The sequence below is a fragment of the Glycine soja genome, chromosome 10, assembly GCF_004193775.1.
Source record: "Glycine soja cultivar W05 chromosome 10, ASM419377v2, whole genome shotgun sequence".
In the NCBI taxonomy this organism is placed as follows: domain Eukaryota; kingdom Viridiplantae; phylum Streptophyta; class Magnoliopsida; order Fabales; family Fabaceae; genus Glycine; species Glycine soja.
Window position 1 is genome coordinate 22407627 of NC_041011.1, and position 17527 is coordinate 22425153.

The 17527-nt window shown below is 35.6% G+C and overlaps 2 protein-coding genes across 2 annotated transcripts in view; both read left to right on the forward strand.

Annotated features, from left to right (window-relative positions):
• Nucleotides 1–12385, forward strand: part of LOC114369233 (arginine--tRNA ligase, cytoplasmic-like) — a 38624-nt gene extending 26239 nt beyond the window's left edge. The window contains exons 6-18 of the mRNA XM_028326426.1: nt 4274–4492; nt 5041–5121; nt 6504–6587; nt 6688–6792; nt 7473–7651; nt 7902–7986; nt 8481–8667; nt 8835–8904; nt 9376–9445; nt 9958–10047; nt 10309–10377; nt 11686–11787; nt 11997–12385. Coding sequence (XP_028182227.1) covers nt 4274–4492; nt 5041–5121; nt 6504–6587; nt 6688–6792; nt 7473–7651; nt 7902–7986; nt 8481–8667; nt 8835–8904; nt 9376–9445; nt 9958–10047; nt 10309–10377; nt 11686–11787; nt 11997–12107 — 1452 coding nt within the window. The 3' untranslated portion in view covers nt 12108–12385. The remainder of the gene's footprint in view (nt 1–4273; nt 4493–5040; nt 5122–6503; nt 6588–6687; nt 6793–7472; nt 7652–7901; nt 7987–8480; nt 8668–8834; nt 8905–9375; nt 9446–9957; nt 10048–10308; nt 10378–11685; nt 11788–11996) is intronic.
• On the forward strand, nt 1502–4217 carry LOC114369234 (uncharacterized mitochondrial protein AtMg00810-like). Its single transcript, XM_028326427.1, has one exon. It carries the CDS (start codon nt 1525–1527, stop codon nt 2773–2775), a length of 1251 nt encoding a protein of 416 aa, XP_028182228.1. The 5' UTR covers nt 1502–1524; the 3' UTR covers nt 2776–4217.
• Nucleotides 12386–17527: the final 5142 nt, after the last annotated feature.

Consider the following 17527-nt stretch of genomic DNA (forward strand, 5'->3'; position numbering starts at 1 on the left):
CGTCTAGGTCACCCAAGTTTACCAAAGCTGAAAATGATGGTCCCTAGTCTGAAGAATCTTCGAGTCCTAGAGTGTGAGTCTTGTCAACTAGGAAAACATGTTAGGTCTTCATTCCCACAAACTGTTCAAAGATGTAATTCAGCTTTCTCTACCATTCATTCTGATATTTGGGGACCAAGCCGTGTTACATCTTTTGGTTTTCGATATTTTGTAACCTTTATTGATGAATTCTCTAGATGTACTTGGGTTTATTTAATGAAAGACAGATCAGAACTTTTGCCTATATTTGTGTCCTTCCTAAATGAGATTGAAAACCAATTTGGAAAAACAATTAAGATCTTTAGAAGCGATAAGGCCAAAGAGTATTTCTCTCATGATGTTACTTCCCTTTTATCTTCAAAAGGCATTCTACATCAATCTACTTGTCCCCATACACCACAACAAAATGGTATAGCAGAACGGAAAAATCGTCATCTTCTTGACACCGCACGCTCACTAATGTTAGCATCTCATGTTCCTACACACCATTGGGGGGATGCGGTGCTCACTGCTTGTTTCTTGATTAATAGAATGCCTTCATCTTTCCTTGAAAATCAAATCCCTCACTCAATTATTTTTCCTCATGATCCTTTATTCCATGTTCCACCTAAAGTGTTTGGCTGTACTTGCTTTGTTCATGATCTTTCTCCTGATTTAGACAAACTTTCTGCCCGGGCAATCAAGTGTGTCTTTGTAGGTTATTCTCGTCTTAAAAAGGGTTACAAATGTTACTCTCCATCTACCAGACGATACTATATGTCTGCAGATGTAACCTTCTTTGAAGATACACCATTTTTCTCACCATCTACAGACCATTCCTCTTCCATCCAGAATGTTCTTCCTATTTCCTCTCCCTGTCCCCTAGGTATCTCACACCAAAATGTCAATGAAATTTCACTTTCTCCACCACATCCGACTGAAGTTGCTTCTCCACCTCTTCTTACACATGAACACAGGACACAGACAGTTGGTTCTCCAATACTTGAAGCCTCTCCTCATGATTCTCATTCTTCTTCAATCAATCCTCAAGCCATGGATCCTGCTTCCTCACCTTCGTCTGATTCAGACTGGCCCATTGCCATCCGAAAAGGTACTCGATCCACTCGTAATCCTCATCCTATCTATAATTTTTTAAGTTATCATCGTTTGTCTCCTTCATATTCTTCCTTTGTATTCTCTCTATCTTCGCATTTTGTTCCTTCTAATACTCATGAGGCACTTAGTCATCCTGGATGGAGACAGGCTATGATTGATGAAATGCAGGCTCTTGAGCATAATGGTACTTGAGAACTTGTTTCTCTTCCCCCTGGCAAGAAGACTGTGGGTTGTAGGTGGGTCTACGCAGTTAAAGTTGGTCCTAATGGTGAGGTTGATCGGCTTAAGGCTAGATTAGTCGCTAAAGGCTACACTCAGATATATGGCCTTGACTATTGTGACACTTTCTCTCCGGTAGCTAAGATCACTACTGTTAGTTTGTTTCTTGCTATGGTTGCCATGCGTCATTGGCCTCTTCATCAGCTTGATATTAAAAATGCCTTTCTTCATGGTGACCTTGAGGAGGATATTTATATGGAGCAACCTCCTGGGTTTGTTGCTCAGGGGGAGTATGGTCTTGTGTGTAAGCTGCGTCGATCTCTCTATGGTTTGAAGCAATCTCCTCGGGCTTGGTTTGGTAAATTCAGTCATATTGTTCAACTTTTTGGGTTGAAACGTAGTGAAGCCGATCATTCTGTTTTTTATTGTCAATCATCCCCTGGAAAATGTGTTTATTTGATAGTATATGTTGATGATATAGTGATTACAGGGAATGATGCTACTAAGATTGTCCAGCTAAAGGAGCATTTATTCAGTCATTTTCAGACCAAAGACCTGGGATATTTGAAGTACTTTCTTGGTATTGAGGTGGCTCAGTCAGGAGATGGTGTTGTGATCTCACAGAGGAAGTATGCCCTTGACATTTTGGAGGAGACAGGCATGCAAAATTGCAGACCTGTTGATAGCCCCATGGATCCAAATCTGAAACTCATGGCAGATCAGAGTGATATTTATCCTGACCCTGAGAGATATAGAAGACTTGTGGGAAAACTTATTTATCTCACCATTACAAGACCTGATATCTTCTTTGCTGTTGGTGTGGTTAGTCAGTTTATGCAGAGTCCTCATGTCGATCATTGGAATGCCGTTATGCGTATTCTTAGATATATAAAGAGAGCTCCTGGTCAAGGATTACTATATGAAGACAAGGGTAATATGCAAGTATCTGGATATTGTGATGCAGATTGGGCTGGTTGTCCTATTGATAGGAAATCTACCTCAGGTTATTGTGTTTTCATTGGAGGGAATCTTATCTCTTGGAAAAGCAAGAAACAGACTGTTGTTGCTCGATCCAGCGCAGAGGCTGAGTACCGATCTATGGCTTTGGTCACATGTGAACTTATGTGGATTAAGCAACTTCTTCAAGAATTGAAGTTTTGTGAAGTTGCACGAATGAAGTTATTTTGTGACAATCAGGCAGCCCTCCACATTGCGTCCAATCCAGTCTTTCATGAGAGGACCAAACACATAGAGATTGATTGTCACTTCATTCGAGAAAAATTATTGTCCAAGGAGATTACCACTGAGTTCATCAATTCTAATGATCAGCCAGCAGACATTTTGACTAAGTCCTTAAGGGGAACTAGGATTCAGTTTATATGTTCCAAGCTTGGTGCATATGATTTATATGCTCCAGCTTGAGGGGGAGTGTTAAATTATGTGTGTACATGCTTGCTTCTAGCTTTATGTTTAACTTGTTTCAGAAGACAGCATTGTAATGTCCCATCAAGCTGTCTTATCTCTAAGCCTTGTATTGTGTATATATGTATGTGTGTTAAAGTTAATAAAGCTAAGCTAAGTGAGGTTACTTTTCAACTCACTAAATATCAAAGCTTTTCAAGTATAGGGATTGAAGTTAAACCTCAGCCTGATGGCTCTATTCTTCTTACTCAAGGGAAGTACATCAAAGATTTCCTGGCAAAAACAAATATGACTGAAGCTAAACCTATCTCTTCTCCTATGGTGACTGGATGCAAGTTGGCCAAAACTGGTTCTGAACCTCTGGCTGATCCTCCTATGTACAGCTCAGTAGCAGGTGCACTTCAATAGGCAACCATTACATAACCTGAAATCAGCTTCTCTCTGAATAAAGTCTGCCAGTTCATGTCTAATCCTTTTGAAGACTACTGGACAGCACTAAAGACTAAAGAAAATTCTGAGGTACTTAAAAGGCACACTCACATGGGGCCTGCATCTTAAACCAGCATCAAAGCCCTTTTCTATCACTGCATTCTGTGATGCTGACTGGGCATCAGATCCAGATGGTGAACCTCAGCAGCTTGTGTCTTTTTTGGTCCAAATCTGATATCCCGGTGGTCTAAGAAGCAAAGTGTTGTAGCAAGATCTAGCACATAGGCTGTGAGTACAGAAGCATGGCTCTGGCAACTGTCCTGGCTGCAATCTCTTCTGTCTGAACTTGGACAGAATTTCTACTATCTATTGTGATATTATGAGCACAGTTTCTTTGGCTCATAATCCAGTTCTTTATGCTAGGACCAAGCACATGGACTCTATCTCTTCTTTGTAAGAGAGGAAGTTCTGAGCAAGAAGCTTAAGTCATTCATGTTCCTGCACTGGATCAGTGTGCAAAGCCTTGTCTCCTACAGATTTTAACTTGATGAGAAGCAAGCTCACAGTGTGCAAGTCCTCCGCTTTGTGTAGGCCTCATCCACCATGAGCTTGTGGGGGAGTATTAGAGAGTAGTAGTCTTACTCCATAAGTCTTTTTTCTTTTCTGTTATTGTTAGTGACTGACTCTAGGTTTATTAGTGATAACTAAGTGTAGTTAGGTTGTTAGAACTCTAGTTTGACAGTTAGAGTTTCAGTGACTCTATATATAGAGCTCACTCTCTCTGTAATAACTTGACTTTCTGTTTCACAGAATAATGAATAACAAATTTCCCTTTTCTCTCAAAAACTCTATTATGGCATTTTTCTATCTTATAATTTTAAATTCGAAATACTATGTATATAGTAAGTCTTTTTATTTTTATTTTCAGTGGGGTGGGGGTCAGGTCTGAGTCATAGTGCTCATTGATTGAAAGGGAGTATATGCGAAAGTTAAGGTTTTCAATTTGTTTGGATGTTGAACTTATTAAAACATTTGTTAGTACTAAAGAGCAAGAGAATTCCTACTGCAGAGCTTACGAAGAATGCTAATCGATGGTATCAACTCGTGGGCGCCTCGACTTCCAGTCAAGAGGGCTTTGATTGATTTTTCCTCTCCTAATATAGCAAAGGAAATGCATGTTGGCCACCTGAGATCTACCATTATTGGTGATACATTAGCTCGCATGCTTGAATTTTCACATGTAGAATGTGTAATCCGTAGAAATCATGTTGGTGACTGGGGAACACAGGTATAATTTAATTCTAATGTTGTGCTATTTTTGTGCCATGAGTTTGAAACAGTGCATGTTTAATCTAATGATAAATGATTTATGCCATTTCTTGTCACTACATGTTAGCTATACACTTGTTAAAGCTAGGTTTCTTCGTATATGGCACAACTTTGGGTAATTCATTTGCAAAAGTCATTTAACTTGTCAAGCTTATGTCGTTAGCATTGCGTGGCTTGAGAACTAATTATGTTTGAGAAAATCCCTGGTATAAGTTGCTTTTATAATTGTTTTCATGATCAAGTACATTTGCATCTTAATGTGTGTTCTCTGTTATTCTTCTTTGTTGTGTAACCTTGAAAAATTGATTTCCTAAGACACTGCTGCCCTCCCTCCCAATAAAGAAAATGCTTTACAGTTTACATTGTTTCAAATACTCATCAAATTAGCGATGTCCTTTGATTTCTTATTGAAATATTTGTTTGAATGATAAAACATTCCATTAGTTTGGATGTTTTCATTTCAATATTGGTAATATAAACCTCAAAGTACATGCATTTGTTTTGTAGTTTGGGATGCTGATTACATACCTCTTTGAAAAATTTCCAAACCCAGACAATGTTAGTGAAGCAGACATTGGAGATCTTCAGGTGAGAAAATTAAAATGAATTCAAATTCAAATTTTCTTATTTAGGTGTTTATTTTGTTGTTTTTTCTTCATTATGATCTAAAAGACATTGTTTTTGATTTATTTGCTGCATGCTCATTATAATTTGTAATTGAATTAATTTCGTAATGGAAGTAAAAACTATGCATTCAAAGTTATATATAAATTAATTTGCTACAAATACAATTAAACCTAGCTAGGAAATATAAATTGCTATTTCCCTTGACAAATACCCAAAAAAGGAGCAAATGATTTTCTCTACATGTAGTCTGCAAGTAGTTGTTTATGCTTTGTTAGTAAATAAACTTTTGACACAATAGATTTGCAGTCTGAAATCAGTTCCATTCTTCTGTTGCCACTTTTCTTTTTTAATGTAGAAAGAAGAAATAAATGGGAAGCTAGAGATGTGGATACAAGCTTCAGAAGCACATAGCCTTCAATTAAGTAGAAGTGGAACAAAGAATATCAAATGTAAGTTTAGTAGGAGACACACTAATTCTAGCTTTAAGGTGAAAATTAGAGACAATATCATACCATATGCCACAAAATTTTAGTATCTTGGCCCATCATACAAAATGATAAGGAAATAGAAGATGTAAACCATAGGATTCAATCGGGATGGGTTGAAGGGAGGAGTATTTTGGGTGTTGTTTGTGATAAAAAAAAAAGTACTGCTAAAGTGTGTTTGAAAATTTTACCACATAGTTATAAGACGTGTGATGTTGTATGGGACTAAATGTTGGGCAATAAAGAGCCAACAAGAAAATAAGCTCAATGTTGCTTAGATGAGAATGTTATGAACATACGATGGATGATTGGGTACACTAGACAACTTAGAATTAGAATGGATGCATTTAGGAGAAAGTTGGGTAACACTGGAAAAGATAGTAGAATCTTGCGTTAGGTAGTTTGAGCTGATGTGGAAAAGACTGTAAAAGCTCTTGTAAAGGGAGCAGATCAAATGGAGGAAAGTCCAATAGTTAGAGGTAGAAGGGGCCAAGACAAACTATAATTTAAGAAGGACTTGATTTAAATGGTTTGTCATTAGACATGATCCACATCAATTGATCCATGTAGCTGATCCCACTTAGTGGGGAAAAAGTTTTTTTCCCCATGTTGTTGTTCAATAGAAAGAAGCTAAGGAGTGAAGTTAGAAATAAGTATTTAGGTTATGCTTGGTTATGAATATTGCTTTTTGTCAACCTTTATAAATGATCCATCAACCGTGAAATGGCAATGCTTACAGGTCCTAAGGGATAATGATCTCATTAATTGTCACTTAGTTTCTCATTATGGTGATCCTGAAGCATTTGTTTTTTACTGAAAAAGTTATTATTGAACTCACGTGAGTTGGTGCATTTTAAGGCATTCTATAAGGCTTCAAAACTGAGGTTTGATAGTGATCCTGAGTTTAAGTTGAGGGCACAACAGGCAGTGGTCAGTCTCCAGGTAAAAACATATGTCAAGATTTTTCTCTTTTTGCCTGTTATTTGTGAAATATTGGGGAACTTGGTTTTAAATTTTATTTATGTCTTGAGTTTGATTTCAGAGTGGAGAAATCAAGTATCACAAGGCATGGCAACAAATTTGTGAAGTTAGTAGGGCTGAATTTGATAAAGTCTATCAATGTCTTGGAATTCAATTGGAGGAAAGGGTAAGGGTTCTAGTTTCCTTTCTTACTGGCTCTTTGGAGTTTAAGTTGTTTAGCAATGATGTCTATTCTTTTGTACCTTCCAGCAGGAATCTCTAATACTTTCTTTCAATGCATTGCTAGACCACTAAGAACTCTATGAAAATATGCATGCTTCATATCTGTTGAGTTTGTTAGTGACTCTTGCAGTTGCTGTGCTTTTTATTCAATTCACAATGTAGCTTAGGTTCTGTCTTTTAACTAGATCTGCCATAATCTGTCAAGTAAAACTTTTGTCTCTTTTTTTGTTTTGCTATTACCAAAAGTTTGATTGGTTTGATCAAATAGCCTTAGGATTTGGGAACCATTGTAATTTCTCTTTGGCAACTATGGTTTTTTGTTGGAGTTATATTCTCAACTAGGATTGTTGTAAGGATTTTGTACAAAACATGACTCCTCCGTATGCTTGATTGATTTCCACTTTCCAGGCTAACATTTGCAGTGATAATTATCAATATCACAGATGAAAGGGCTTGTTTTCTGGCTGACTGTCTTTTATACTATGATGTGCATACGGTTTATCAATAAATTGATTGAGCATATTGCATATGTAACTTATGTTGTAGTAATTACAGATTGTTTTACTTAAATCAGTAACTGTGATGTTTTTTGAAGTATACAAATGATGATGTATTTGATATCAGGGAGAGAGCTTCTATAATCCATATATTCCTGGGGTTTTGGAGAAGCTGGATAATTTAGGACTGATTGAAGAGAGTGATGGTGCGCGTGTGATTTATGTTGAGGGTGTAGACATACCACTTATTGCTGTGAAAAGAGATGGTGGCTACAACTATTTTACAACTGATCTAGCATCACTTTGGTTAGTTTTACTCTTTCAGTTTTTATGGACATACTTTGGAAAATCCTGTTAGAGTTGCTGGGTCACTTGACTACCAAACTTGTTATCAATCATTATGTCAAATTTATTTATATTGGATGTTTATATACTCTTCCTTTCATGTAAAATTTGGGATACCTATTTTATTTGTCTGTATTTTTATCCAAGTATGGAACAGGAAAAATGAGAAAAACAGACTGTTTTGTTTATCTGAACTACTTGAACCATGTAGGTATCGTCTAAATGAAGAAAAACTTGAATGGATTGTATATGTTACAGATATTGGGCAGCAACAGCACTTTGATATGCTATTTAAGGTATATCCCCAAATTATGATTTTCATGGTATCAATTGGTTACTGCATTAAATTGTTGTCAGAACCCTTTTCTGCTTGTTTTTGCGAGCAGCAATTTGTCCTTGCACCTTGCTTATTGACTTGTCTGTGTTATTCTGATAGAGTTTAATGCCAATGCACTGGTGGTGTAAAATAGTTTTACATTGTCATCTAATCAGAAATCATTGTTTGAATTACTTTAAGATAATTATTTTAAAAGTCAACAAACTTACCATACTTGGTGGGTTGTGATTGGATGACTGCGTAAAACTTTTTACACTGTCAGTGTATAATCTTTTTTCTCGTTCTGATATTTATGTCCAAAAATCTTTTTCTTTAATTGGTTATTTCATATTATTTCTTCAATTTTTAAAAAACAAAGTCATGGACTATGATATATTACTTGAGCTGCTGCTGCTGCTGCCAATATTCCAGTGAATTAAAATGTCAAACTTCCCCTTTGATTTTCCTTTTCAGGCCTATAGGCGTGCAGGTTGGTTACCAAAGGATGAGAATGCGTATCCAAAATGTACTCATATAGGTTTTGGTCTTGTTCTTGGGGAAGATGGAAAACGATTTCGGACTCGCAGCAGTGAGGTTGTTCGATTAGTTGATTTACTTGATGAAGCTAAAAGGCGCTGTAAAATTGCCATTCTTGAACGTGGTGAAGCTCCTGTGCTCTTTTTACTTCTTCCTTATCTGGATGCCAACATCCATGAATGAAATTTCTGCATGATTAAGATTTATTAATGTTGTTACCTATTTTAAATTTTCATTCAGTGAGATTCTAGGCACTAGACAATTAATTTTCCTGATCCTATGTTCTTTTAGATACAACTAAAGATTGGTCTGAGGAGGAGATCGAGAAAACATCCGAGGCAGTTGGTTATGGGGCTGTTAAGTAAGCTCCTTTAACTCTATCTTCCCCCTACTTTTGAGCAAAATCAACTTTTTTTTCAATCATGCTAAGCTGTAGTTTGGTTCTTTGTAGGCATATTCTTGTGTTAATATAGACAGGTGATTTGGCTCGCAAATTCCTGTTGACTGAATTTTAAAAGCTGTTATATACTGGGTATTGTATATTCTGGGCCAATGCTCTTAATCCTGTTGATATATATTAATTTTTACTGAGGTTTTTTATTAAATATGCTTACTGTGACCAATGAATAGAATAAATTGTTACTGAAGTAAAGCATATGACTTTGGCTTAGTTGTTAACAATTTTTTGGTTTTAGTAACATATGGTTTCGCTTTGACTTGATATACCTTTCACTTGCAGTTTGCTTGAGCAGTTATGCCTGCGTTAGGAACACTAAATGAGCCGTAGGCTTGTATTATAGCCATTTATATTCATATCTATTTGTGTTTGCAGGTATGCTGATTTGAAGATCAACAGATTAACAAATTACACCTTCAACTTTGATCAGATGCTTAATGACAAGGTGCATTCACTGTATGCAAATTTTAAGTGTATGATTGTGAGGTTACAGTAAAGAAGCCAGTACAAACCATTATCTATGGGCTCTGTCCTGCTTTTATTTGCTCCCTTAACAAATATCCTCTGAAGTGTATGGTAACTTCCAAGAGTAGTCTGTGGTTGATAACCATGGATGGAAAATATCACCGTTCTTAATTGATAAAATACAATAACATGGTAATAAACTATTGATTTGGGAGATTCAACTTCCGTTGGTGTTCTCTTTAGTTCTTATGACTTGCAGTTGACTCTAAAGCAAAACCATCACTTCAAGGAGCCAGATCCTTTTTTTTTTAAGTTTTAACTGTACCACTAACTCTTTGCTCCTTCTTATTAACAATTGCTGCAAAAACAGCTTAAATACGCCTATGAAAGTCATGTTGGCTATTGTTGAACTACTGAACTCTTAATCCCCCAACAAAACTAACTGATCTGAAGTTATTTTTGTCTTACCTTCCTGAGCTTGTTGTGAAACAGGGGAATACTGCTGTTTATTTGCTGTATGCACATGCTAGGATCTGTTCCATTATCAGGAAATCTGGTAAAGACATAGAAGAAGTAAAGAGAGTAAGTTTAGCTTCTTTTCTCCCAGGATGATGACTACTGGTTTATTAAATGTTTATTCTTAAAAAAGTATTTGATTAACTTATTTTTGTGTCATGTGCTTAATTTTACTAAAAGATACAAGATTTTAAGCCCAGGTATAATGTACCATGGTTGGCTTGGTGCTAGTCATTTCAGCACTAATCTTTTACAAATGTGATGACTCAATGATTCATGTGTTTAAAATGCATCAGTCAGCTAACATGTTAATCAACATTTTGACAGAATGGGAAAATAGTGTTGGATCATGAAGATGAACGTGCATTGGGGCTTCATTTGCTACAATTTCCTGAGGTAGGATATGTGAATAGTATAGGTTGTTCTTGAGCTTTATACCTATAACAGTGTTATTTAATGTGTAATGTTGTGTGTAAATGTAGACCACACCTCATGCTATTTATAATATGGAAAAGAGAATCAGTATTGATTGCAACATCAATCAATTACTGATTAATAAGGAAACTAAATAATGAGTAATAAGGGAAATAATCCCATACTAAACTACTGTAATTAAAACATATCAAATCATATATTTCACACTCCCCCTTAAGCTGGAGCATATATGTAATGTAATATGAACCAAGCTTGTTACAAATGTGGTAAACCCAACAAAAACGAAATTAAAGACAGTTCCAGTCATGTGGTTGTGCCAAAAAGCCTTGGCGGCAGCTAAGGAAGGCCCGCAGTTGCGATGTTGCGACAGGTGTTCATTCGTGAATAAAGCAAAGCATGCTCTTAGGTGGAAAGAGGCGATTCCAGCGTGACGCTTGCTGAAGATGCGTCACGTGTCGTGTGTGTGAACTTCTCTCGCCGGAAAAGGGCCCTGCATGGGGTCACTGTGAAGGTGTGTTGAGTTGGCTGCACATATGGATGGCGTGGCATTCTTGAAAGGTCGTTGATGCAGACCAACAAGAGGGCGGTGCACTGGCTGCCAAACAGGCCCAATAATGGGTGCGGGTACAGTTCACCTGCAAAGAAAGTTGCCCACAAAATGTATTTGTGAGGGACATTGGTGAACATCGTTGCGGAGGCGGAGTCTGAAGGAATCTCGGTAGCCATGAAGGGAGAGGCGACTATTAAAGGATCCCGAGACGGCTGGCAAACAACAGCAAAGGTGTGCGGTATTGCATCACGTTTGTGAAGAGAAGGAACATAACCTTAGAAGGGCAGAGAAAGGTCCACTAGGGATAGTAGGTCCCCGAAGGAGAACGACTTTTGTTATTTCTCTATTAAGAATAATCTAAGCTCTGATACCATATAATAGTGTTATTTGCTGTGTAATGTTGTGTGTCAATATAGACCTCACCTCATGCTATTTATAATATGGAAAAGAGAATCAGTATTGATTACAAGATCAATCAATTACTGATTAATAAGGAAACTAAATAATGAGTAATAAGGGAAATAATCCCATACTAAACTGCTGTAATTAAAACATATCAAATCATATATTTCACAATACCTTTGTATACTAGTAATAATTTAGGCTTTGTTACATACTTACATGACTATGATATCTAGATTAAAGCGGCTGGGAATATTCCTGCATATGGAGTATTTTCTAATCCAAAAGATGCTTACCTCATGTGGGCTATTTTTCAGGTTTTTGAGGAGGCATGCACCAATTTGTTGCCCAATTTCTTGTGTGAATACCTTTACAATTTGGCAGAAATCTTTACAAAAAAATTTTACGCTAATTGTCAGGTATATTTCTAAAGCTATTAACTTATGCATATTTACATTTCTATGCTTTTCCCGTTCCTATTTCCTAGTAATGAGAGTATGCAGAAAACTGTTATATTTATCGTGGTACATGCTATAAACAAGGCACTATATATATCCTACAGAATTCCTAGGTTAGAGTTGGTGAAAGAATATTGAAGCTATGCAATTTAACTTCTTACGCTTGGTAGGTTGTGGGGTCGCCTGAGGAAACCAGTAGACTCTTGCTATGTGAAGCAACGGTGACTGTGATGAGACACTGCTTTTATCTCCTTGGAATTGAACATGTATACAGGCTATGACCTATATATAAGAGATTCATATGCAAATTCTTCATCAGATTTTTTTGGGATATACAAGTATAGGAAACTTCACAATGAAAATTGTTCAGGCAAATTCGACCACTCCTTCCCCTCTTCCATTTTGTTAATTTTATTTGAGTTGTAACTTGTAAGAAGTAAAGTAAATAATTTATAGCAATATTGTTGACAAGGTCCCATGAAAAATTTATTTAGATGAGTTATATTTCGTTTAACTTGTGTTCCAAGAGAAATAACAAGAAAATGGACGTTATGGAGTCCACTGTACATTTGTACTAAAGAAAAATGCAACTGTATCAGTTCTTGTGCACTTAGAGTTCACAAACAGGAAAAATGAACAAAACAAAGAATAGTAAATTGATCTTATTGATTCAGAAAAGATGGTTACAAATACAGTTACAAGAGAGGTATTTATAAACCTACATTAACTATTTGTAACAGTTATTTTTATATGTTCATGCTATCACCCTTCCCCCCCCCCCCCCTCTCAAACTCAAGGGGGGAAGGTTTTTCCGAAGAAAAATGCTTCACAGTGAGTTTGTCCCTTAGTTTTTCAAATCTTGTTGAGGAAAGTGGCTTGGTTAAGATAGTTTCTGCCCATTGATCTAAGGCAGGAAGATGCGCAACTGAGAGCTGTTTGGCCAAAACTTGTTCTCTTACAAAAAAGCCATCGATTTCCATATGCTTTGTTCTACTATGGAACATTAGATTGTGAGCTATAGACATTGCACTTTGATTATTATAGTAAATCACAGGAGTTTAAAAAGAAACATGTAATTTTGTTAGAAGGGTTCGAATCCAGGTGAATTCAGTAGATGTTTAGGCCAAGTTTTGATATTCAACTTCAGTGTTGGACCTTGTTGTGACTTTCTGCTCTCTAGACTACGAGGATATCAAGTTTGAGCCAAGAAAAATAGTTGCTCCTGATGTGGAACGTCTGTCATCAATATCTAATGCCCAATCAGCATCACAAAAAGCATAGGGTGCCATAGGTTTTGAAATAGAAGCAGGTTGAAGGAATAAACCATGAAATAGAGTACCCTTGAGATATCTAAGTATCCTTTTAACCACAACCCAATGAGAATCCAATGGATTAGCCATATACTGACAAACCTTATTAACAACATAACTAATCTCAAGTCTAGTAAATATTTCACCATCTAATAAATTTTTTCAGAAGGAGTGAGAATGAGAGGCGAGAGAGAGAGACACAGGGGGTGGGAGAGAGTTAGGCATAGAAAGAGATTCCGAGCGGGCCCTCAACAGATATGCACCAGGACGAGGGATGGACAACATCACCACAACAAACAGGCAAACTGGCGAGATCGAAGAGGAATATCATCCTATTATTTCACACGATTCTTTGATGACATCACTAAGAAGGACTTGTGGCAACAATTTAAGAGGTAGGGAGACGTTAGAGAGGTGTTCATCTCCAAGACAACCAACAAGAATGGTAGAAGGTACGACTTCGTGCATTACAAAGACGTAAAAGATGAATACATGCTGGAGAGGTAATTGGACAATATAGTGATGGGAGGAATGAAGTTATTTTTGTCAATCTTCCACGCTTCGGGAGGAGGAGGGGAGGAAATACAAATCCAGAGGTCAAACGGCGAGAGCAACAACAGGTGAACAAAACTGATGCGTGGAGCCATGAACAGAGAAGGAAAGGAGCAAATCAACCATCTTACGCAGAGGTGGTAGCAGGGAAAAGAACTGCAGCAAAGAGCCGTGAAGGGGAATCATCCTCCATATATCTTGAGCCCTCCGATGAAGTGATGAAGTGGCTTAAAGACGTGTGGGTAGGGAGATTGCTGAACCCGGAGATGTTCGATAAGGTGGAAGACGAATTGAGACGGGATTACGGGATGGATATCTCAGCTAAGTACCTAGGGGACGACATGGTATAGCTGTTGGGACTGAATGATGCAGGAGCAGAAAAGTTGTTGAATGAAGTTTGCCATGGAATGCCACCTATGTTCTATTCGATGCAAAAATGGACACCCAACCTACGGCAGGGATACAGGCTGGCTTGGGTGCAGTGTTGGGGAATCTCGATGATAGCCTGGGATGCGATCTCCATAAAAAAGATAGTGGGGGTGCTAGGCGATGTGGTGGAAATCGACGACGATGTCGACGAACGTCGACGTTTGGACAGAGTGCAGGCGCTTGTCAAAACACCATGGAAACCGGCCATACAGCACAGTGTCGATGTACACATCGGTGTAGAGGTGTATGAGGTCTGTATTCTGGAGGAACGAAGTGGTATCGCAGACAGGCATCAATGGACGGTTAAGAGTGTAGAGGTGTATGAAGACTTATTGTAGAAGTGGTCCTACATTCAATTGTTCAATCCACAACACCAAAATAGGATAGTGTTTCCACGAATCTACCTTTGCCAAGAGTGAGTAATTCTGTCGGCAGGAACCAAAAAGTAACATTTTTAATTACTACACTATATGTATTAACTTGATTGTACGGTTAAGAGTGTATTTTCTTTGGTATATACTCTGGAATTGTTAACAGAAGTTATGATTCATTGCCTTCAATTAAAATGATATTGAAAAGAAGCGAAGCAAGGATGAAAATTTCTAAGCATTAGGTTTGATTGGTTGGGGTGTCATCTGTGTCTTCAGTGAAATAACTTGTTAGAAGCAATGTAGAGAGAGAAAAAAAAAAGATAACTTTTTATGAAGGTAGCAAAAGTAATTTATTACTTGTCACCTCTTCGCTATGATAAAATGAACACTTAAAAATCCATCCGATCATCTTAATTTTAAGAAATACTTAAATTATATTATCTTCTCTTATTTAAAATTTACACTTCCTTTTCGTGGAAGATCAATATATACTAAAGGAGTCTATTAATGGTGGAATAACTATGAATTAACCCTCCTAAGCATATTTTTCTTTTGCTTTTAACTTTTAAAGCCACTAACAATAATCTGTGTATCATTGATTTATGGACTTTAGCAGATAAAATATTTTTTTTTTGTCATCAGATGATAAATATCTATCACTTTAAATTTTATCGATGATGAATCTCTTTAAAAAAATTAATTTGATTGACAATCTTTATTTAAGTATGTTTTTATAATCATATTTTTTCTATTAATTTTAATTTAAGACCTTACTTAAATGAGTCAGTTTAAAATTCAATTTTACTTATACTAACAACATATGGATGATAAAACAACATTTCGAAGAACATTCATTCTATCTAAAATTTTACATAAAACTTATATTAATTTCATCATTTTGAAGCTCTACTTCATACTGATAGGGATTACTAATATAAGCTGAGTTATAAAAAGGAAAAAAATGAACCCAGGAGGGTTTTGTATATATCTACATGAGAATCAAACTCAAATACCTACAAATTTATAATAATTCACTCCCATATGATTCAACAAATTGAATTAGATTCCTTAATTTTTTTTATCCTAAAGGTTTGTTATTATAGCACATTAACTCTCAAACAAAATGAGTATAATTTTTAAATTAAGAGAGAAGACAATATATATGTATCTCTTAAAATATAGGAGTATAGTTTATTCAAATAAAAATCACATTTTGTTACGCCCATATCTAATCAAAGTTGTGTGTGTTTTAATTTATTTATTTCATAGTTAAATGGTTTATGATAAAATATTATATATTATAGACTTGGGAGAAAAAATGATTTTCCTATAAAACATTTATAAATACATTAGTTTTATATAAGAAAATGATTACAAAATACATTATTAAGAAATTTTCAACTCAATAAAAATTGATATATATACAGCTAGAAATCAAGTAGAAAAACCCCTTCATTTAAATATCATAACAAATAAAACACTTTCATTTAAATTAATAACAACATTATATATTATATATAGATTTGGGAAAACAATGATTTTCCTTTCAAAGTACTAACAAAACACGATACAGCTACAAATCAAGTATAAACTCAAGTAGCAAACTCCTTTTACACACACCCAAAATAAAATGCATTATCTTTTTATAAGCAAATGATATATTGTTTATTTTTCAGCTGAGTACAAGATATGTATACTGAAGTCAATAAATTTTGATACAGCTAGAAATCAAGTATATATAAACTCAAGTAGCAAAACCCCTTTATGCACACACACACGTCATATCATAACTAATAAAACACTTTCATTTAAATTATAAGTTTGGAAGTCTTATTTCCTAAAAAAAAAATTATGTGTAAATATAGACTACTTTCAATTAGCTTTTTGAAAGGGTAGAATCTACCGCTAAATTCTTAATTTTTTTGTTATTGACGAAAGGAAAATATCCCTGCAAGAATTACTGTAAGATATAACCTTTAATTTCTTCGGATACTATCTATAAATAGGAGTTAAAATAATAGAATAAGATTTCAAATGATAAGATGTAGGAAAGCAAAGTTTGAGAGGGAAATTTCAAGTTCTACTAAATATAGTAAAACTAAAATTGAAAAATACGGTATAAAGCTGAATGGTGACAATAATGGATGTTGACGGTAGCTCAAGGGAGTTCAATTTGAGAAAATAACTAACATACGTAGGTAAAAAAATTCGGAAAGAAACAAATCTATTTTGTTTGTATTTTAGTTACCTACTTCTAAGAAGTTGCTATTTACCTCAAGCATTAATTCACTCGTTAAGCATATGCCTGATCTTAACACACGTGATCCACAATTGAAAATAGAAAATGTACAGAAGAATGGAGAGAAATAATTTCGTAAACTGATAAATCAAAAACGGTTATCATTACAAATCAGAAGTCCGTGACATTGCAAAGGGTACATTATACACTCTTCACAGAGAAAAAAAAAACAAATTATTAGAGGCTCCTATTAAGTCATGTTTTGATCGATGGAACAAAAAGTTACTACTAAAAAGATGGGTTTACTAGTTTTTATTCTTAACTATAGATTTTTTGCTTTTTAATCCTTAATCTAAGTTTTGATTGGTGAAAGTCTTCAAACTGTTTTTCCATTAACATTTGTTAACATTGTTGTCAAGTAACAATATCAATGGGAAATTAAGAAAACGGTGTCATTTTTAGTTTGAAACATCTCTATCTTTATAAAACATTATTTTATATATTTAGAATTTAAAAAAAGTAAACCAGTGGCACAATAGTGATGAAGATAGTTTAGAAACTGATTTTTATAATTAGGCAAGGTGTACTTTGTTGTAGTTTATGAACTTGGTTTGTTCAATTCACTTGCTCATGGAAGGGTATAATTTGCATTTCAACATGGAAAAACATGACTAAAAACTAACAAAGAAAAATTAACAACTAAAACATGAGGACTATAAAAAATGCTATAGATACCACTCATTGCACTGCACATTCTAGTCTAGTCTCATACTATATACTTTATACCAGTCCCCTAATAA

What these genes read in the sequence shown, in the direction of transcription:
- LOC114369234 (XM_028326427.1), top strand. Translation starts at nt 1,525, where the DNA reads ATGGTTGCCATGCGTCATTGGCCTCTTCATCAGCTTGATATTAAAAAT.